The sequence below is a fragment of the Hyperoodon ampullatus genome (assembly GCF_949752795.1).
Source record: "Hyperoodon ampullatus genome assembly, chromosome: 9".
Lineage (NCBI taxonomy): Eukaryota > Metazoa > Chordata > Mammalia > Artiodactyla > Ziphiidae > Hyperoodon > Hyperoodon ampullatus.
The window spans coordinates 20806437-20827908 of record NC_136922.1 but is presented as its reverse complement, the minus strand read 5'-3'; the positions used below and the strand labels follow the sequence as shown (position 1 = coordinate 20827908).

The 21472-nt window shown below is 39.7% G+C and overlaps 2 protein-coding genes across 3 annotated transcripts; one reads left to right on the top strand and one right to left on the bottom strand.

The window, feature by feature from the left end:
- Positions 1-3460: 3460 nt before the first annotated feature.
- Positions 3461-8573, bottom strand: MRPL32 (mitochondrial ribosomal protein L32; the record flags this gene model as incomplete). Its single annotated transcript, XM_079711997.1, has 3 exons — positions 3461-4236; positions 6665-6846; positions 8444-8573. The coding sequence occupies 3 exons, from the start codon at positions 8571-8573 to the stop codon at positions 3982-3984; spliced, it is 567 nt and encodes a 188-aa protein (XP_079568123.1). The 3' UTR covers positions 3461-3981.
- Positions 8574-8797: 224 nt separating this feature from the next.
- On the top strand, positions 8798-19388 carry PSMA2 (proteasome 20S subunit alpha 2). 2 transcript variants are annotated; one of them, XM_079711645.1, is made up of 8 exons: positions 8798-8853; positions 12646-12722; positions 13761-13893; positions 15333-15455; positions 16196-16277; positions 17780-17853; positions 18962-19019; positions 19107-19388. In XM_079711645.1, the coding sequence occupies exons 1-8, from the start codon at positions 8813-8815 to the stop codon at positions 19221-19223; spliced, it is 705 nt and encodes a 234-aa protein (XP_079567771.1). In that variant the 5' UTR covers positions 8798-8812; the 3' UTR covers positions 19224-19388. The 2 variants fall into 2 exon arrangements, with proteins under 2 accessions (XP_079567771.1, XP_079567770.1); XM_079711644.1 differs by having other exon boundaries at positions 8804-8853; positions 15348-15455.
- The last annotated feature ends 2084 nt before the right edge of the window (positions 19389-21472 follow it).

The window sequence follows — 21472 nt, the reverse complement described above, 5'->3', positions numbered from 1 at the left end:
ACCGGGGATGTATGCAAGGCCCCTACTCTTTGTACTTCTTTTGAGAGGAAATCTTGAGTTTAAGTCATACCACATGAATTATGAAAAAAATCATTCATATATTAAAAAGATTTATCACAACTTCTTTAAATAGAGGTCATTCTAAATACCTAAAATATTTTTGATTTACCAAAACTTACAAGGAATTTGTATATATACATATGTTTGTGTGTGTGTTTGTGTTGATCACGTAAAGCAAAAATCCTCATGTATGTATCTGCATGTTTCATCTGAGTTAAGGTTTTGAATAAAGGAATTTGAAGAGAGAGGAGACATGATTTGACCTGTTTTGAAAGGATTCTGGCTGCTGTGTTGGGAATAGACTATAGGAGATCAAGGTGGTGGCAGGGAGACCAGTTAGTGGGGTACTTTGGTTTTCTAGGCAAGATGATGGGGGCTGTGATCAGGGCGGTAGTGGTGCAGGTGGTGATGAATGGTCCGAATCTAAGTATATTTTAAATGTAGAACCAGTGGGATTTGTGGATGTGCTTACAGATTGGGTGAGAGAGAGAGACAGAGAGACATCAAAGTCAAGGATGACTGAGCAACTAGGAGAATGGACTTGCCATCAACCAAGATGAAGGAGACTGTGGTCAGGATGGGAGGGCAGGGAATTGTAGGACCTGGAGAGAAAAGATTCTGAGTGTAGACACTGAGTGAAGACATCTGTTAGACATTCGACTGGAAGGCCAAGCAGAGTAAGTCTCCTACATACGAACGAGTTCTGTTCTGAGAGCACATTCATAAGTCCAATTTGTTCCTAAGTCCAACAAACGTAGCCTAGGTACTCAGCTAACACAATTGGCTATATAGTAGTATATTGTAATAGGTTTATAATACTTTTCGCACAAATAATACATAAAAAAACAAACACAAAAAATAAAGAAAACATTTTTAATCTTACAGTGCAGTACCTTGAAAAGTACAGCAGTGCAGTACAACAGCTGGCATCCAGGGGCTGGCATCCAGTGAACAGGCAAGAAGAGTACTGACTGGAGGAGGGAGAGGAGGTGGGAGGTGGTAGAGCTGAAGGATCGTCAGTAACAGGAGATGGAGGGCAGGCTGCAATCTCGCTCACGCCTGACGCTGATGGAACGCGCTGATGCATCTTTGAAAGTTCGAAACTTGAAGGTTCGTATGTAGGGGGCTTACTGTACACAATTGAATATGAATCTGGAGTTCAGGGGAGAGGCCCGTGCCAGAAATTTGGCCCACACCAAATTGGAAGGCGTCAAGATAGAGTTGCCGTTTAAAGTCGTAACAGTGTATGAGACCCCTAAGAATGGAGCCTTGGGCACTCTCAAGAGGTTGGGGGGGAGAGAAGCAATCAGTGAGGGGGTCTGAGAGGGAGACTCAGTGAGGTGGGACAGAGTGGGCCCAAATGGGGATGGGGGGGGTGATGCGTGCTGAGGAGGGCGTCACAAGCTCTGCTACACGTGGTTATGATTTCAACAAACTGAGGTGTGGGGTGTGTACCTCGCTGTGTTGGGAGGTGGGCACAAAGACTGGGACAGATCGTGAGGACACCAGAGAGGGTTTCATTAGGAGTCTGGTTTTGACCAGGGAGCGATACGATCAGAAGTGTTTCAGAAACCACCACGTGGCAGAGTGTGGCATTTAGAAGCATATACTCCATAGCGGTAGAGTAACAATTCTTCACTTTTCGCTTATATACTGTGCATTGCTTCATTAACTATAGTGGTGTATTAATTTTGTAATTGAAAAACTATTAAAATGAATGAGAAATATGAGAAGACTGGAAACCAGTAATTGGAAAGGGCATTGTAACAGCTCGGAAAAGAGATGATTAGGGTTTGAAGGAGGACCCTGGCTAGGAGATGCAGTGAAGTCAGGCGCTTAGATCTTCAGCATCTGGCAATCTGCTAGGAACTGGCTAAAGGAGACAGGAAGATGGAGGGGACTGTCACCAAGCTCAGAGGGGACATCACCTCCTGACCCACCTCTCCCAAACAGAACTTGGACCCCTCCTTCCAAAAGTAATGTCTCAACATCTTGACGACGCAGACAGGTAGGGATGAAGTTCATCTCTACTGTTCAGAACATGAACGAATCGGTTATGTAAATGATTTTATTCAAACTCATGTGTTTTCTTTTTCCTGAGAGTAAAAAAAAATGGAGGTATTAAGTGATATAATCTGTTATAAAGATAACTTTGTGGGGACAACCTCTTCAAAAAAAGGGATAGGCACTTTCCCTAATGACATGGCTTTCTGACATGAACCAGATATCTGGCTTTGCTAATTTGGGGATGCATTTGATGTTTATCTGCCCATGAGTAGCAAACAGAAAAGTGGACCTGCCCACACATTCTCAGTAGGTTCATCTGTGTAGCTTTCTGCTAAATCAGTGGACAATACGTTACCCAGACATACACTTCGCAACCTGTTAAGATAGTCAACTGAGATGCTGAGTAGGTGGTGGAAGATTCAGGTGTGTACTTTTTAGCCTTAGCTTCCAAGTATACCTGCCTCAAGTTTGACACTAGGCATTTCTAAGGCTTGTCAGAGGAAAAATCAGTATGTGCAGAGGATTGCCTTAATAAGAATAGGCAGACAACAATTCCTGCAGAATTTTTTTTTTTTATGTGTGGGTGGAGCTAAGTCTTAAAGAGCTATTTACTGGGACTCCGGTACTTTGGAAGATTTAAGGATTTGCTTTCACTGAACTGCACTCCAATATATCATCGATCTGTACTGTACCACATGATACTGGTCATTTTACTTCTAGGAATGTTAACATGGATGACCCCATCAGAGTCCTCATGAAGTCCCAGGGGCAAAACTTACCTTAGGCCTCAGTACCAGGATAGAGGTATACTTCTGGATTATGTCTCTTGTGGAGACTTATCAATGGACGTCCTTTTCAAGGCAAAGCAAGTTCAGGGTTGAATTCACTGCCTAATTCTTGTAAGTACTCAGGCTACTGGAGCATGCATTTTGTTTTGAATATATCCCTGGGCTTTATCTTATTTTGTCTATTAATTTTCCATTCAACTACAATTCTCTTACTTTGTGTTTTAATACGCTACCTCACTTTTATTATTTTTTTCAACGAGGCAGGAAACAGCAAACCTTGGACTCAGGGTGGACACAGGAATGGGGGAAGGAGATGGAAATATGAAATGAATTGCGTTAAGTTAAAAAGGCCATTGCTATAGAGATAAATATGATGAAATGTGAAATAAACTAAAAGGTCATCCTAGAAGGAAGATGCAAGGGCAACCCCCTCAGCACGTTTTCTGTGTGCTACTGAATTCACTCACATCTCCTTTAAAAAATCTCTCTCCCCAGACTACAAATTACAGATCTCATGAGCCATCTAATGAATTCTGAATGATACCTTGATTTAATGTGAAATGTCAAGAACTACTTCTAAGTAAATGAACATGTCTCCTATAAAGTGCCATACAAAGGCCATTTTAATTTGCTAAAACAAACAAACAAAAAAACCAAACAGAACGAACTTTTTCTTACTGCTACACATCTACCGTCTTAAAAAAGTGATACCCAGAATTTAAATAACCTATTTTCAGGTGTTACTTAAACAAAAGCATTTGTGTAAGTATTCTTGTAAGTAAAACCAGTGGCAAACAAACAAAACCAGAGCCCAGACGCATAATTCTGGCTATGAATTTTAAATTATGTTTTATTTTTCTGTCCTGAAAATTCTGTTCACTAAAACTTCATAGTATATTAGAAACAGACACATAAATCCATTGAGCCTCTGCATAAACAAACATTTTCAGACTTTACTCCTGATGCATTCTTCAAATTACCCGCAGAAAACTAACTGCTTATAAAGAATGTTTTAGGCTATGCTGATGATTTAAAAACAAGCACACAACCAACATAAAAACAAAGAATTTTCCTCTTTTTCAGGAGAAATGTCTTATGAAGTTATCCTCTCGAAACACGTTTGCTGTCAATTCTGGGTGAACCAGGATGGCCGCTTCCGGTCTCGCTCGATGATCCTCTTGCCCTGGTCTTGCTTGGAGGGTGTCTCCCCCAAGTACAGCACCGTGGTCTCCATGGTAGGAGCCTTGAAAGGGCCTCCCTCTTGCTTCCCTATCTGTCGTCTGATTTCCGCTGTCTCTTTACACACCTTCTCATAGCAATAGCCACAGAGGACGTGTTTCTGTTTCAGGTGACCACATTCAGGACAAACGTCTATATTGTTCTTAAAAAAAAAACCAACCAAACAACAACATTTTAACAAGAGGCAACATAACACACACATCACCGACAGGAATGAGGCTTATATGTAAACCTTCTTGGAATGTCCATGCCGCACAAGGTCACAGGACCACCCAGTTCAACCTCATTTTAATAGGGAAACTGAGGACACACACTGATTTGAATTAGTAGAAAAATTGGGACTAGAACTCAGGTCTACCGACTTTGAATCTGGTACATTTTTACTTAAATACAACAGTCTTATTATGTGAAACGGTACTCCATTCCCCCATCCTCAAAAACTAAACATCTGATAAGGAGCCCATCAACACATTGGGGTGAACCACACAGCCAGCATCTTAAATAAGACACCAAGGTAAAGGGAATTCACTTTTTCTTTCAGTCTATCCTGGGAAGAACAAGATGGTAAACACATTACAAGTTGGCTTCCCCTGGTCATCAGAGTGTAATTCAAATTCCTATATGAAGTATAGCTGGTCTGCAGTGTGAGTTTTCTTCCTATAAATGAACACTGATTATTCCTTAATGTAAAACTCCCTATATATTACAATTTGAGGGTATTTTCATGAGTTTTATATGTCTACCCAACTTTAATAAGACAATTCTAACCTCTAAAGAAGTCCTTTCATTGTGTTCTAAAGGTAGGTTTGAAATATAAAGAAAAATAGTAAACGGGAACATCAAAGAAACTCTGAGCACTTCCAAAGATTAATCTACAAACATCTGTGAGGCAGACGACAAAAAGAACTCCATTTTCTGAAAGAAACAAAAAACCTTGCAAATCATTTGCCTCACCGACTTCTCATCTTACTCCAATACCTGGAAACTGGATCGCACATCCAACTTCGAGGTATGGAAAAAATACCCACTGTCACTTGGTGCCCTTTTCCTAACAAATCCCTCAGCCTAACACACAATATGTAGCAGAAAACAATTCACCAAAGCAAATGAATGCACAAGACGAGAGCTATTCTTTTCCCTCAGAAAAAAACAAAGTCAGGGAAGTTATGTAACATCTCATTCCTAAACTCTTAAATTCTCTCAAACTGTATGAATTACTGGTGCCTCAATTAATGAAGTATTTTTCAGTTGCACATTTTAAGTCTGGTCCCAACTGTGAATCAATAATACTTTAGAGCTTAAGTTCTAAGGGTTTGGTTTAATACTGAACATGGAGGCTCATGAAAGTCCATTTTCTGTCCTTGAGTTCCATCTGTACTGCCCCACTGCTGGGGAATGCCGTGGAGTAAACAGGAACTCAAATCACGGCTGTTAAAGCCTTAAATTAACAGATCAAAGGTAAGAAACGCTGGGTTTCCCTGGTGGCGCAGTGGTTAAGAATCCGCCTGCCAATGCAGGCGACATGGATTCAAGCCCTGGTCCGGGAAGATCCCACATGCCGTGGGGCAACTAAGCCCATGTGCCACAACTACTGAAGCCCACGTGCCTAGAGCCTGTGCTCCGCTACAAGAGAAGCCACCGCAATGAGAAGCCGGAGCACCACAATGAAGACAACAGCAACTAGAGAAAAGTCCACGCGCAGCAACGAAGACCCAACGCAGCCAAAAATAAATAAAATTCAAAAAAAAAAAAACAAAAAGGGTAAGAAACGCTAAAATTTTTGTTACTAGATCAATGAAGAAAGTGTACCCATGGGACATGGTGGGTGGGGTGAGGGAGAGGGAGCACTGAGATCTAGAACTGTCTGAGGATCGGAACACACACTAAGTTTCAAGAGAAGAATGTGACTTCAATAGGAGACTGCTAGGGTTCAAATCCTGGCTTCACCTTTTAAGTCTGGGACCACAGGCAAATTCTTTTTGCCTCAGTTTCTTCATCCTAAAACTGAGCAAAACAATATTTACTCTGGAGGGCTGTTGTGAGGATATGATGAGAAAATTCATGTAAAGCGCTTAGATACATCATCAGCACTTAATAGATATTAGCTATTTTTATTACTTATCTAAGGATTTTCCTTCACAGTACCTTACTGGATACAGTGAAGAAAAGAATAAATCTGTAAGGGCTAGTAAAACCCCATAATCGAATAGATCTATGCTTCTGACTTTAATTTTAGGGTCTGCCATAGTTAAAATGTTTATTCATATATGGTTCAAAATCACACAGATTAGGACTGGCACAGCTCACAATACAAAAGTCACATAGACTCTTAACAGCCCAGTCCTCTGTCCAGACTCTAAACTCCCTCCGTGACTATGTTCCTAAGACTTAGGCTACAAGACAGTAGATACACACACATACATAACGAGAATATTGTATTTAATTTAGGCCAGAGGAAGGTAGACATGTAAGATCTGAAAATAATTCACTCATGAGTTATGTGAATAAAACAAGAGAATATGCAGTGGTGGACATGAGAAAAAGCACACCCACAAAAATCACCATATTACCTTAACTTTAATAAGCTTATGAGGGTTTCTTCTCCTACACCTGTTAACTTCAATGCTGCGTCTGTTTTTGGGAGCTGCCATCCAAAAGATGTTCTCCAAAAAGCTGGAAATCTCCTTACTTCCATTGGTATCATTTGCTGTTTCTGTAAACATAGCTGGACCTTGGACCGCTAATGCTGGTTCTACAAAACAAACACGGAGATACAGAATCAGTTTCTAACTTCTAAATGACCATTTACAGGTATCATTCTCCTTAACAATCAACAATGATATATCAAAAGGCACATATAAAATATTACATTCAACAGGCATTTAACAGGAAACCTTAGTAGCTACTGAAATATAGTAAAGCTCATACATAAAGTAATTTTAAAGAACACAGAATTTTTCTTAGTGGCACCTGCTTAAATGAATCGGTTAAATTCTACCAAGAGTTTCTCATAATACAGAACTCAGGGGTTTAGTAGTAAACATGAATAAATCTAAGCTTGAGATTTCCAAAATCCACTTCCTACTGGCACTGAGATAACTGTTGACTGCCGTTTTATATTACATTCAAATGGGGTTAGCTCCTCAGTCATATCCTGGTAGGCCCTTTAAGTCACTTCGTTCTTCATAATATTTAATCTCAATCCCCGTCAGCTCTCTAAGGAAAAGAACTAGCTCATCACTCTTTGTAGAATATTAATTTATTTATGTGACCATCAACATTTCACTTTTGTTTTTAAAATTGTTTATAAAATCAGAGAGATTCCTTTACCCTCTCTTTGCTATATTCCTCAGACTTGCAACAGTTCTTTTGACTTTAGGAACTCTTAAAAATATACAAAGCTGTCTAACACTTAACAACTGGTATTCCTTGTCAATATATCTAAAAGTATTGCTATGCATAGCCTGATGTAATAGCGCAGACTCTGGAAGGTCTGTGTGACCTTGAGGCCTTTCTGAGCCTACTTCTTCAGTTGAAAAGTGGAGACACCTAATGGGATGGTTGTGGAGATTATCTCAGGAAGCATATGTAGGCTTTGACATATAGGGGCCTCACGGTTCAGACTGCCTGGGTATTATCATTATTATGTTTGGGATACCTTGGAAATCGAGTGGAATGTAAATGTCAAAGCAATGACAATTTTAACAAACAAGACACTTCCCTTTAAAATCAGTTTCCGGGGAAAACATGGGATCCGGATTCAACTGCACAAAGCTCAAACGCCACAGAGAGCAAATTGCTTTAGGGGGTGGGATGACTGGAAAGGAAAGATAAGAGAATCTAGATAGTGGCGTCCCTTGATGTTAAGCTAATGAGCTTCGGCTACATTCTGTGTACGAATGAGACGATCAGAGGACTTTTTTTCCCCTTAGTTGTAGGGGACTGGGGAGCAAAAACAGGTGTCTCTTGTTTCTAAGTAAGTGCATGTCCGGGACAATGTCCCCTACGCGTGGCCGAATATCAGGACGCGGGAGCAGGGCAGAGTACGAGCGGTGCCCACCACTCTGCCTGGGGTCCCCTCCGCACCATCCCTCTCCACGGAGGCTTTCTTTTTTTTTTTTTTTTTTTTTTTGCGGTACGCGGGCCTCTTACTGTTGTGGCCTCTCCCGTTGCGGAGCACAGGCTCCGGACGCGCAGGCTCAGCGGCCATGGCTCACGGGCCCAGCCGCTCCGCGGCATGCGGGATCCTCCCGGACCGGGGCACGAACCCGCGTCCCCTGCATCGGCAGGCGGGCTCTCAACGACTGCGCCACCAGGGAAGCCCATCCACGGAGGCTTTCTTTACGTACCACATTGAGGACTGGGAAAGCCTGGCCGGCTCTGCCGAAGTTTCCGCTGCAGTTGCTCCCAAAAGTTCCGGAGGAGTCCCTGGGCTGCGGGCCACGGCGGAATCTTCAGCATCAGCATGGCAGGCGCCATGTTGCTCGTCCGTAAACCACGCCCACCGGACCGCTGGGTCCCGCCCCTACGTCGAGCATGCGCACAGACGCAGAGTCGGGCAAACGCGCACCTGGAACTACAACTCCCAGCATGCCCCTGGAGCGTCTCTGACTTTCCTCCAATCAGAGAGAGGGAAAGGAAGGCGCGGGGAGGGGAAATGAAAGGAAACGGGCCGCAGTGCGCATGTGTGCGGAGGTGCGCTGGGTCTTCGGGTAAAGATGGCGGAGCGTGGTTACAGCTTTTCGCTGACTACATTCAGGTATGGAAGGGGCCCCGGAGGTCCTCCTCGTAACCGAGGTTGCAGGAACTCTGCTGACCCGGTTTTTACCGTCCTGGTCTCTGGCTTGGTGGTTCCGGAGGGCCCAGTAGGGAATGGGGGTGGAAATGCAACTTTGCAAAGTCATTTGCAGGGCCCTCCCGCGGCCTGGGGAGCAGTAGTGCCTGGGGGCCGTGGGAACGCAAGTTGGGGGGTCCGGGGCGACCGACCTTGACGCTGCTGGAGGTTGAGGCCCTCACCCAGGGATTTTCTTTAGCTTTGGAGATTAGGGAAGAAAGTAGCTTTGCATTAGCTGTCTCCGGGTGTCCCGTTCAGAATTCAAGATTTCCTTTCTGACCGAAGTAGGCCTGATTCGGAGCTCGGAATCTTGGTCAGAGCTATGGGGTCCCTTTTTCTCGGAAAGCCCTAACTTTACAGTTTGGTCCGAGTCTTAGTCTCCGTTTGTCACTAATGTCTCTCGAAACCTCTTCCCGCTTTCGTTTTCTTTGGTGCCGCTACTGGAAGCTTAAGGACTGAAAGTGAAAGCGTTATTTATCTTTCTATTCTCTAGTTTTTGTAGGCGCCAAACTACTAGGCTACATTTGCGTTTTGGCTATTATTTTGGGAAGGGGTTATATTTATTTTAAAAAAAGATTGTAGGCTTTTTTATTTTAGAACAGGTAGATAAGTATATTTTTCAAAGTAAACTTGAGTTAAACTATCATCATTCCCAATGTAAGAAGACCGTCACCAAAGGATTTAATAAATCGACTGGGGAAGGATTCAATTTGGCCATTTTCCTACAGACCAGTGATGCCCCGTTTAATTAAAATGTATTCTTATCTGACTGCTGAAGGCGGGCCGCATCTGACTTGTTGAGGACTTTCTGTGTGGGTGGAGCTTAGTCCATCTCTTTGGACTACCATCTGTGATAAATTATCTCAGCACCTTACAGATGAGCTAACCACAGCTCAGGCAAATTAAATAACTCGTCCCTGGTCATAGGTGAGTAGCTGAGTTAACATTCAGACTGGGTTCTTTCTGACGACAAATTTAATACACTTTCCATTACTGTGCGACGTCTTCTTAAAATGCTAAAATACCTTTCTTTTAATAAAAGGTCTCATCATATACAACAATAGGGAGCAATGTTTGCCAAGTAGTTACTGTTCATATTCGTGAACAAAGCAAACCTGGACCTTTGTCTTTAAGAGAGTGTAATCCTAGTGGAGCCGAAACATAAAACAACCATATGTTAGCAGGGACTGAATCTTTCTATAGTAAATTTCCTTATTAAAACACACTCTTTTGTTTTTTAACATGATAGTGCATTTCTGTTTTAGATTAAAAGATTTGTTTCCAGCCTGTTGTACTCAGAGTTAAACTACTAAAGGTGGAATGACAAGAGACTATACTGTAGGAGGTGTTTTTGTGGATTACATTTAGTTGGGGATATTGACAATAAGTGGATAAACATATGGGTGCCTACTAATGCATTCTGAAGAATGTTTTTCCTTTACTCAGGAATTTTTATCAAGAGAGGGAGAAAGAAGGAGCAAAACTTCAGACTGGGTAGTCAGGAAAGACCAGTGTGCTGGGGGACTGAAAGATGAAAGGGAGCCAACTGTTCGAAGATTTAGGGTAGAGAGAGTTGCAGACAGAGGGAAGAGCATGTATGAAAGTGCCAAAGTTGAGAAGGACCGAACTGATAAGAAGGCCAGTGTGTTAGAGTATAATGAGCAGAGAGTGAGCATGGGTCAGGCCAATTTTGCAGGGCCCTGTAGGCCAGAGTAAGGAGCTTTTATTGTAAGTGAACCAAGAAGTTATTATAGGATTTAAATGGGGAATGACATGGTACAAAAGTAACTCCGGGTGAGGGAAGGGAAGTAAGAATGGAAAAGATGAAAACTAGTTAGACGGCTATTTCAGTTATCCCTGGTAGAGATGCTGGTGCTTTGGAATTGGGTAGTGGCATGATTGAATACAAGGACGGTTGATAGCTCGGTGAGCTCCCAGGTTAGTGAGCTTTCATACAGAAAGATGCAATGATAGAAGTGTATATGTGTGATTATGGCCACAGAAGAAAAGCTAACTTTTAAGTTTACCTAATCCTTTAAAATGTCCCAAAAGGTATTTGAACTAGGTCTTGAAGAATAATTGAAAGCTGGATGGACCCAGAAAGTCATGATATGATTATCAAAATAGGGACCATTAAAGGAAAACAAGTACAACCTAATTTAAAAAATTTAAATGCTTATTGCTGTTATTCTGCTCAAGTCAGCTAATTTTGTCATTTAACAGTCTTTAAACTGCCGCCCCTATAGGCTTATTCCTTAAATAGGTCTAGATGTGTGTCTGTCAGTCAAAGGAACCTGGTCATAGGCTGTGTATTGGAGTACTGACTGAACAGAGCTTACACTTTGTAAATGTTGAAAAAATAATTCAAGTATGATGAATCTTAGCCAAAGAGGAAGCATAGGACAGTATAGGTGTGAGTGTGTGGGATTCAACCTAGTCTGGGTAGTCAGGGCAGCTTCCCTGAGGACATGACATTTCTACTAAGGGGTGGAGGATGACTTGGAAGGAGTTCACCAGACAGTGGTGAAGTGCATTGCAGACAGAGGGGTTAGCTTGTCAGAGGGGTCTTTGAATGTTAAGAGTAGTTGTGTGTCTGGAGCAAGGTGGGATGGTGTGAGTTGAGACTTGAGTGACAAAGAGAGTATCTATAATTTTGTGAAGATAAAATAGATGACCTTCTGAAACTGAAGATTATATTTTCAGTAGTAGACTGGAGATGTGGACCTAGCTGTGTGTCGCTTTGGACAAATTACTTTCATTCAAGGACTTTGTCAATAAAATAGAAAGGTTGGTGACATTTATAGTAATTGTTCTAACTCAACAGCTAGATCGAAATAAAATGTGACCTAAAAAGCCAGTTTGGGCCTAGCTAGTAGCATTTGGCTGCCAAACTCATGGAACCAGAAATGTTAAGTATAACCAGCTCATGGCATCTCGGAATAGTTTTGTATTATATAGCAAATACTTTGTTGTGACTGATATCTAGGTTTTATGTCTTAGGCCATGTCTGCTTTATAAAATGTTTAACTCCACCCACGTGGATTGTTTGCTGTTATTTGGTATTTAACAGACACATACATGTTCTTAATAATATTACTATTTGGTATTTAACCAGCTCATGGCATCTCAAAATAGTTTTGTAATATATAGCAAATGCTTTGTTGTGACTGATATCTAGGTTTTATGTCTTAGGCCATGTCTGCTTTATAAAATGTTTAACTCCACCCACATGGATTGTTTGCTGTTATTTGGTATTTAACAGACACATACATGTTCTTAATAATATTACTATTTGGTATTTGCTTGCTGCTAATTTTGTGCCAGAAACAAAAGGCATCGCTTCATTTAATCTTCACAACAACCTTTGAAATATTGATAGGTAACTACTATACTACTATTATCCCCGTTTTACAGATGAGAAAACTGAGACACAGATTAAGTAATTTGCCCAAAGTCACAAGGTTGGTAAGTGGTGAAAGGCAACAGTAATGATGCTGCTTTAAGTGGCAGACAAGAAAAAACAACCTAAGGAAAGAGATTAATGTTACACTATGAATAAACTTAGTTTCCGTACAACTTCATGATAAATTTTCAAAGCCCAGCTATTCCTTGGTGCTGATTAATGGATTTGGCCTATTTACCTGCCCTTTCTCAGAGGTGTTCCTCTAATAAGTATTTGAGAATGTGAATTTAGCAATACCTTTGTTTCTCTTTAAGCCCATCTGGTAAACTTGTCCAGATTGAATATGCTTTGGCTGCTGTAGCTGGAGGAGCCCCTTCAGTGGGAATTAAAGGTAATTAAATGCTTCATTCATTTCAGATTACTGTTATTAGTTGTCATAATGTGTTCTTTTGGAATTAGTAGGTAATTAATGTAAAAGTAAAAAGCTGTGGTAGCATAATTTTTTAACAGTTCCTTTTGGGGTTTTTTGTTTTATAAATTTATTTATTTATTTATTTTTGGCTGCGTTGAGTCTTTGTTGCTGTGCGCGGGCTTTCTCTAGTTGCAGCGAGCGGGGGCTACTCTTTGTTACGGTGCGCAGGCTTCTCATTGCGGTGGCTTCTCTTTGTTGCGGAGCACGGACTCTAGGCTCATGGGCTCAGTAGTTGTGGCTCGCGGGCTCTAGAGCGCAGGGTCAGTAGTTGTGGTGCACGGGCTTAGTTGCTCCATGGCATGTGGAATCTTCTCAGACCAGGGCTTGAACCCCTGTCCTGAGTTGGTAGGCGGATTCTTAACCACTGCGCCACCAGGGAAGTTCCAACAGTTCTTTTTGTTAATCTACAGTATTTTGATGTTTAAAGAAAGTAATAAGCCAAAGAAGATGATTAATTTTTTTTTCAAAATAAATATAGCACCTTTATCTATTGTGATAACCCACAAACAGTCTTTCCTATTCAGAAAACTGAGTATTTTGTTTTTTCCACTGATTATGTATCACTGTTCTCTGGCAGTTTTTACTCTTTCCATAACTTAGAAAAGGTTAATCATAAAACTTAAAGATAACTTATAAAAAACATATCATTGATTGTAAAATTTCAGATTATAAGAACAGTAGGCCAAGTAGGCAGAATTCCGTTATCTTAAAACATATGGACTTTTCTTGAGAAAAGTTGTGTAATACCTGTAGCTGAGGGATGTCTTAGTGCGATAGAGATGACCAGTGAGGGAAAGGTGATTTACCTTTCCTTGGGTAATTTTAATATGGAAATCCAGAAGAAAAGGTTTTATAACTAAGAAGAAATAAAGGAGTTTGGCTGAAATGCTTCCACAACTAGAAAACTGTTGAAGCAGAGTCTTTAAATAACATTTAAGTCTTTTTTTTTTTTTAAAGCTGCAAATGGTGTGGTCTTGGCAACTGAGAAGAAACAGAAATCCATTTTGTATGACGAGCGAAGTGTCCACAAAGTGGAACCAATCACCAAGCATATAGGTTTGGTGTATAGCGGCATGGGCCCAGATTACAGGTACCTTGTACCCTTTGTTCTTTTTCTCACCATCTCGTGAATTCCTTGTAATCTATACTTTGAGGGGAAAAATCAAAGGATGTTTTTCCTTTAATCTCCCAACTTCTCATTGTTGGCAGCTGAACTTAGTTTGCCAGTATGAGACAGACTGGGGCTTATTTGAAGGAGAAGAACTCAGTGCCACTCAGTTGTAAAAGAGGAGATGGATACTTACCCCTCTCATCTCTGTTCAGTGATTTTCCCTTCTGATCATAATCCCTCTTCTACCATCCAAGGGCTCAGCAAGGGCTTTGCTGTTCTCTAAATGTATTTTAAAAACAAAAAAAGCAATACATGTCATAATAAGCTATATTTTTAAAAAGTTGTCTGACAGCAAAAGAAAGCATACCATCCAGAGTTAACCTCATTTTATTTAGTTCTGTTTTTAGCAAAGGGACAGAATTCTCAAAAGGCCACTGAAAGTTGTGGAGTATGACAGCCAGTCTGGATCCAGATGTTTATATAATCACTCCTTTGATATTTCACAGGAAGAGAGTAATCCTGTTACATCAGGGTACCAGCAGGTTTAAAGAGATTGGCAGCTTTCTGTTTGTCATTTAAGAAGCAAAAGGAATATTATTACTTCATTCTTGATTTTGTGGAGTAAGATAGGTAGAGTCAAAATTTCATGAGTTAGGAAAAGCACCAGTGTCACTGGCACGTGATCAGGATTCACTACAGTGGGTTCTGTTACCACTGCACGGAAGGGAGACTGCAGTGCACTAGCACTCACAGAATAAACTGACACCACAGGAGAATAGTTCAGAGGGATAATGTGCTGAGCTCAGATTAGTACACGAGCAGGTAAAGGTAAATCCTACTTCTCTTGCTAGTATATTTAATTGTTACACTTTTGACAAATTTTACATTATTTTACGTTATAATTAGTTTCACGTTGTTCATTAATCTCTGGAATTATTGTTCATAATCTGTTTGAATTCCAGTCTGTGGAACAAGATTGAGGCCGAGTGAGAAAAATATGCCTGAACGCGTGTGTGTGTGCGTATTAGCCTGTTGCCTGGAGTGAAATATAAAAAGGCAGGGTGCCTGCCCTTGGGATAAGGGGGGCACAATCTTGAAGACGCTGTGGCGAGTTATAAAGTTCTTGCATACGCTAGAGCCGTGGCTACTAAGCTAATGGGTACCCCCCAGTCCATAGTTTCCTTCCTTTTGCCTTGTTCTTGTTCATCTATGGTTTGTCTCCTCAGTGACGCTCTGATATTTTCTTGTAAATTAACCATAATCAGATGTAAGAACAAGACTGGCTTAGAGCTAAGAGCTGCTATTAGAGATACATGTCAAACTTGTGCTATAGGTATATGCCTATAGAAGGAGAATGAGTCTTTAGATAGTAAAGCATCTGAATTTTAATTAAATCTTATTTCTTTTCTGTTTGTCAGAGTGCTTGTGCACAGAGCTCGAAAACTAGCTCAACAATACTATCTCGTTTACCAAGAGCCCATTCCCACAGCTCAGCTGGTACAGAGAGTAGCTTCCGTGATGCAAGAATACACCCAGTCAGGGTAGGTTGATTTTATTACTTGAAATGTGTCATGAATTAGAAAAAAAAATCATTTTATGAGTAGACGTATTTTTTTTTTTAAAAGAGGGCTTAGTATTCCTATATTTCCTTACTCAGTGGAAAAAATCACTATGATGAACATTTCTGATCTTAACTGGACCCGCAATATTTTTTTAAAGAGAAAATGGGAATGTTTTCTTGCTGTTCGTATAGTAGCAGAAACCAACTTCTAGATAAAGTCCTTTTGCTAGTAATTAAAACATTTCTGTATGGGCAGACAGTCATTGCTGCTTCCAAATTTATCTTCTAACCAGAAATGATTATAAGCACATGATGAAAGCAATAACTCTTTGACACATCCGTGTTTATTTAATTCCAGTGTTCTTCAGCTTGGGTGTGAACACGGATGAGGTAGCTGGTGATTTGTAAAGCCGGTGGAAAAGCTGCGTTTGTTGAAATGTGTCATTTTGTTAGGACACTGTTACTCCACACTTATTAACCCCGATGTTTGTATCACTCCATTTACCAAAATGATTTGACTGTCTTTCCTCAGTGCCATAAAGAAGATTCATTTTGAATTGATTTGTTTAGAATGGTGTTAAATACGTTTTAAGGAACTTATAGAAGTCTAATTCGGTTTACCTGATCACTTGCTTTACTTGAGGGTATTAATAAATTCTTAGCTTAGGTTGACTTTAACACCATGAAGATGGCAAGTAATTTTCATTTCTCTCTCTTCAGTGGTGTTCGTCCATTTGGAGTTTCTTTACTTATTTGTGGTTGGAATGAGGGACGACCATATTTATTTCAGTCAGATCCATCTGTAAGTATCATTAGATGTATTTGAGGGATTTGTCGAAGGGCTCTTTGAATATCTAGTAAAAATAGAAGCCATAAAAAGCTTAAAAAGTAGAGTATTTTCTCTTTTTGTTTTTCATTTGGGCTTTAGAAGTAGTATATATTCACTTGCACGTTTAAAAGGTTGGTAATTCAGTCTTCTGATAAGGAAGCTACTTTAGTTCTGCTCCCCGTGTTCTTCTGGTATGTTGCTTGACTTCACATACCTTGAATGATTAGTTGAAATAGTTGTTATCAAGTCTCTTTAAATCTGTGGAATTCTTTTACTTTTAAAAAATTATAATTAAAGGTAAGGGTCTGGGTGGGGGCAGTGCCCTTTGCAGTCAGTTTAATCTTGGGGCTGACTTCAGTGTGACTCTTCCTGTACAAATATTGATGTCCATCTTGAATTCGATGTTTTGCAAAACGGGTGAGTTGTCTGCTCTAAAGCAGAAGATTGGTGTTCAGGTTAGCAGGTGTCCGTAGAGGGTACCACTCCTCCACACGTCTCACATCTGTCACTCATGTTTGCTGTGAGGAGACCTGGAAGAAAAAACTCGTGCTTAGAAACTGATCTTTCATAGTTTATAGGTCAGTAGATAATGGCAAGTTCACTCAATTCAGACTGGCTTTGTAATCTGAAAAGGCAAAAAAAAGATAAATTGGTTATTACTTAAATCAGAAGAATTAAGTATTTAGGGAACTTTGACAGTGTCTGTTACCCCATATCTGAGCTTCTGAAGCTAAATGACATGCCCTCTTACCTTCCTTTCCTGGAGGTAGCAGAGCCAGCATCACTGGCATCCAGCTTTCACCTTTTGCCCTTTTTCCCCTGTTGTGTCTAAAAGGCAGTTGCTTCTTTTAAAATATGTTTGGTCTGTTTCTTTCAGTGTCTCTGTGTACGTGTGTGTATGTATTTTTTCAATAGATGAGTCATGTTATATAGGACATACTGCTGCTGCTTTCATTCAACATTAGATTACAAAATATCAACACCTTTGAAAAATTTTAATGCAAAGCTGTGTCTTTTTAATTTATTTGCTGCTGCTGATGAAGAACTGGTCACCATTTTTCAGATATATATGACAGATTTCTAGAGCCCTTCAATCCTAGTAAGCTACAATATTACTTTTGATTATTTGCTCTAAGTTAACCTCAGTTTCTTTTTTTTTTTACATAAATTTTGTACAGTAAGTTGCACATATTTAAAGTGTACAATTTGATGGGTTTTTGATGTATGTAAATGCCTGAGAAAACCATCACTACAGTGAAGATGCTGGACTTCTCCATAACCTCCAAAAGTTCCTTCATGCCTTTTTGTTATTTATCCCACTAACGTATTTTATGACGTATTCCGTTGCATTCCAGTAAATATTTTGTGACCTTAGAAGTTAGAGACGAATTATTGAACTGAGACATAAATGTCAGCATCCTAAGTAATTAGGTTAATGATTTAAAATGTTCTTTTCCTCTTCCCTTCCTGACTAGGGAGCTTACTTTGCCTGGAAAGCCACAGCAATGGGAAAGAACTATGTGAATGGGAAAACTTTCCTTGAGAAAAGGTGGGCTCATAAAACTAGATTCATTAGCAAACTTACTTTACAGTTTTCAGCTCTCTTTAAATAATATCATGAATCTAAACAAATTTGTTGTATGACTGTGTATTCAAGCCTATTTACCTGATAGAACAAACAAACTTTTCTCTACTCTGGCTCCCCGGCCTTCAATATATTAAGTGGTAATATTCATTTCTTATGAACTTCTCTTTCTGCATTCTCATGCTTTTTTTCCTAAATATTATTTTTATTTTTTTACTTCATTTTTCCTCCTATCTCAAAAAAAAAAAAAAAGACCATTGGATTTGGAGTAAAAAAATTGGGGAGGAAAATTTCTAAATGATGTAAGTGATAACAGCTTACATTTTGACAATTACAAAAAAAAAAATTGCGAAGCCAAACCCGGTGTTGATGGTGGATTAAAGTTGTGATGTATATACTTGATAAAAAGTGGAGCGATATGTAAAAATCTGTCCTCTCAGCACAGCAGGCTGCTCTCACTTACTTCCAGCTGTATTCTAGTCTCAGCATTATTGTAGCCCACCAAAAAATGTCCTACATTTTGAATGGGAAGGGTTCGCAATTGATTTTAACCACCAAATGAACCTTCTCGGTACATTTTCACATAATATTCATGTTAAGATTATTTAAAAATCTTAGACTCGGGATTAATTGGTAAATTTAAATAAGCTTAGGATTTTAAAGCAATTTTTTTTCCTTTTACATATTAGTGAGTCTTCCAAACATAAAAAACATACGAAATTTTAGCAAAAGTCTGATTTCTCTGCTTTATTTTTATAAATTGTTATAATATTGCCACCACACTCTGATTGTATTAAAATGTTTATACTTAAGGAAGTTTACTAAAATAAACTCACGTTAGGGTTACGCTCTTCATGATGTCGGGAATGCACACCAAATAATTGTCACTTTCTTATCGGGGCAGCTAGCTCAGTGAGGTGACGAAAAGAATTCATCTGTAACTTAATATTTTTAAGAGTGTTTTAGATGTTTAAGAAATCTTACTCTGTTGCTCTCATTGTGTTTACATAGTCATAAATAATGTTAACAGTGCCGTAAATCATTGGGTTTTTTTTTTCAAAAAATTCTTCAGATATAATGAAGATCTGGAACTTGAAGATGCCATTCATACAGCCATATTAACCCTAAAGGTTAGTTCATTATCTAACAGTTGGATTTGTAGTGGTTGTATAATTAGCTGCTTAGAAAATTGAAATTTTTCCCTCCCTCTTGATCAGGAAAGCTTTGAAGGGCAGATGACAGAAGATAACATAGAAGTTGGCATCTGCAATGAAGCCGGATTTAGGAGGCTGACTCCCACTGAAGTTAAGGATTACCTGGCTGCCATTGCATAACAGTGAAGGGACTGAAAATCTGGAATTTCAGATAACCTCTCTACTGAAACATGTTTAAAGTATGTTTTTGTTTTGCAGACTTTTTGCATACTTATTTCTACATGGTTTGATGGACTGATGTTTTTAAAATGAGACTTATAAATCATAATAAACCGTTAAATTCAACTTCCTGCTTTTTAGAAATTAGTAAAATTTTAACATAGTTATATCCTGCTTTTCATCACAGTTGATTTCTGGAAACTACATTACAAAGCAGAATGGTGAAACTGTCTTTGGTCCTCATGCAGTTTGGGTTAAGTCAAATCTTGTTACTCTCTTTGCTGTCAGATATCTGCTTCAGTAAAGCAAAACGCTGATTTCGGTAAACATCACTGCTTTTAGAGCTGGGAGAATCTGCAGACTTTCATGGATTCTGAGACAAGGTGGAAGCATAGATGTTTTTCAGGCACCATTAAGTGTGGGTCAGTGAAACCCTAGCATACTCTGTGAGATTGCTCTGGAGCTGCCAAGAGTGCTAAGCCAAACAGTCTCCTATAGGAGATCTATTATGTACATACATAAAAAATGGTGTGCTAGTTCCTGTTGGTTTTTCCATCGCAAGTAGGTAAATGTATTTAAAAAGAGCCCCCTAGAATCTACTAAATCTTTTTAACTCAAGGATGAACATGAGTGCTGGAAATAAAATACTAATACTTAAATGTCAAAATTATGGCTTAAGTCTCTCCCTCGTTCATGTAATCTCAGTGTAATCAGAACCTTCACTGCAAATTAAGGCTCATAGAAGCAAGCAGATAATGGGGTACCTGAAGCCTGTTTTCATTATATGTGAGGGCATAGCACTTAGTTTTCTTTTTTTGTTTTTAAGGCATCATAGGATAAGAGAAATCATGTCATTAGTCTTGCTCACAGAACATAGAGTTTATGAATGTCACTGTTCTTACGAACAAAGAGATCGTGGGTATATCTGTGATTTAAATGTGGCTCAAAAGATCTTGATTATGATCTAGCCAAGTTTGGCTCTTTAGGCAAGAGCCTTATCTTGGAGCATTTTTGTCGGGATTCCCAGTTCTACCCGCTGTCACTGTAACACCCCTGTAGTGGCTGAAGCGTTATGATGGGAGATACCAACTTGACCTATTTCTAGACATTTGTCTTGAAGGCCTCATTTAACATAACAGTCTCTCCTCGTCGGCCCTTGGTACATTGTGAATCCAGCACACTAGAAGGAGAACTTAGTGTTAAAAAGGAATGGTTTTTGGAGTTAGGTCTCAACTCTCCCACTTAACTGGCCGAGTGACTGCACAAAGTAATTATCTCTAGTGTTTTCTCAGGACTAAACTTGATTATGCAAGTGAAAGGCCTGGCGAGGTTAATGGTTAAGTACCCCATAAGTTTTAGCTCCTTTGAATTTGTTTAGGCTCTCTCTAATGTCCAATATTAAGAAACCAGAGGAATGCCAAAATTCTACAAATCAAAGAAGGGAAGAGTAAAGGCATTTTTATTTAGGACAAAAAGAAAGCACGTGGAGGTTCTTATTGGGTGCTAACACAGTAAGTCCTATGGAATAAAGAGAGGAAGAATTAGCTGAAGCAGATCTGTGTCCAGGTTCTATTCTCTGCCTCTTGCCCCATTAAGTACAAAGCCCAGTTCAGCTGAAGCTGCCTAGAACTTCCTTGGTTCTCAGTTTGTTCTTTTCATTGACCTTAATTTTCAGTTGTCCCCTTTTGTTCCAGTTCTTGGGCAACTCAGGTTTTTGGTCTGAGAACCCATTATGCATCCCTGAATGTTCTCCGACTCTTCTGTCATTTCTAGCCAGTGGATTCTAGCTTCTTTTAATCTTATTTAAGTATCATAATGCTCCTAATATACATTCCCCTCTCCATTTTTGGTCCAATATTTTTGTATCTTAAAAAATTTGCCTCCACTTGTTTTTCTCTTCCAGTTCCTCCACTGAACCGTGAATCCAAGTTTGCAAAACAATTATTAGCGGTGAAACATGGAAATGTTTAAAATTCACACATGTGGGGGGGAAGAGGGAGTTGAAAAGGAAACGGAAATAAGGAAGAAAAGTAATATTGATCTTTATAATTATCCAGTGCTGGCTTAGTGGGCACTGATTAGGTGAGAAAGGTGATCAAAGGATTTTTCATCTATTGCTCGACTATGTTCATGGATTGAAACCGCCAACTCTAAGCCTTAACTTCAGCTCTTTATCACGCGTCTCCTTGCTAATGTAGGCAAGCTCTGAG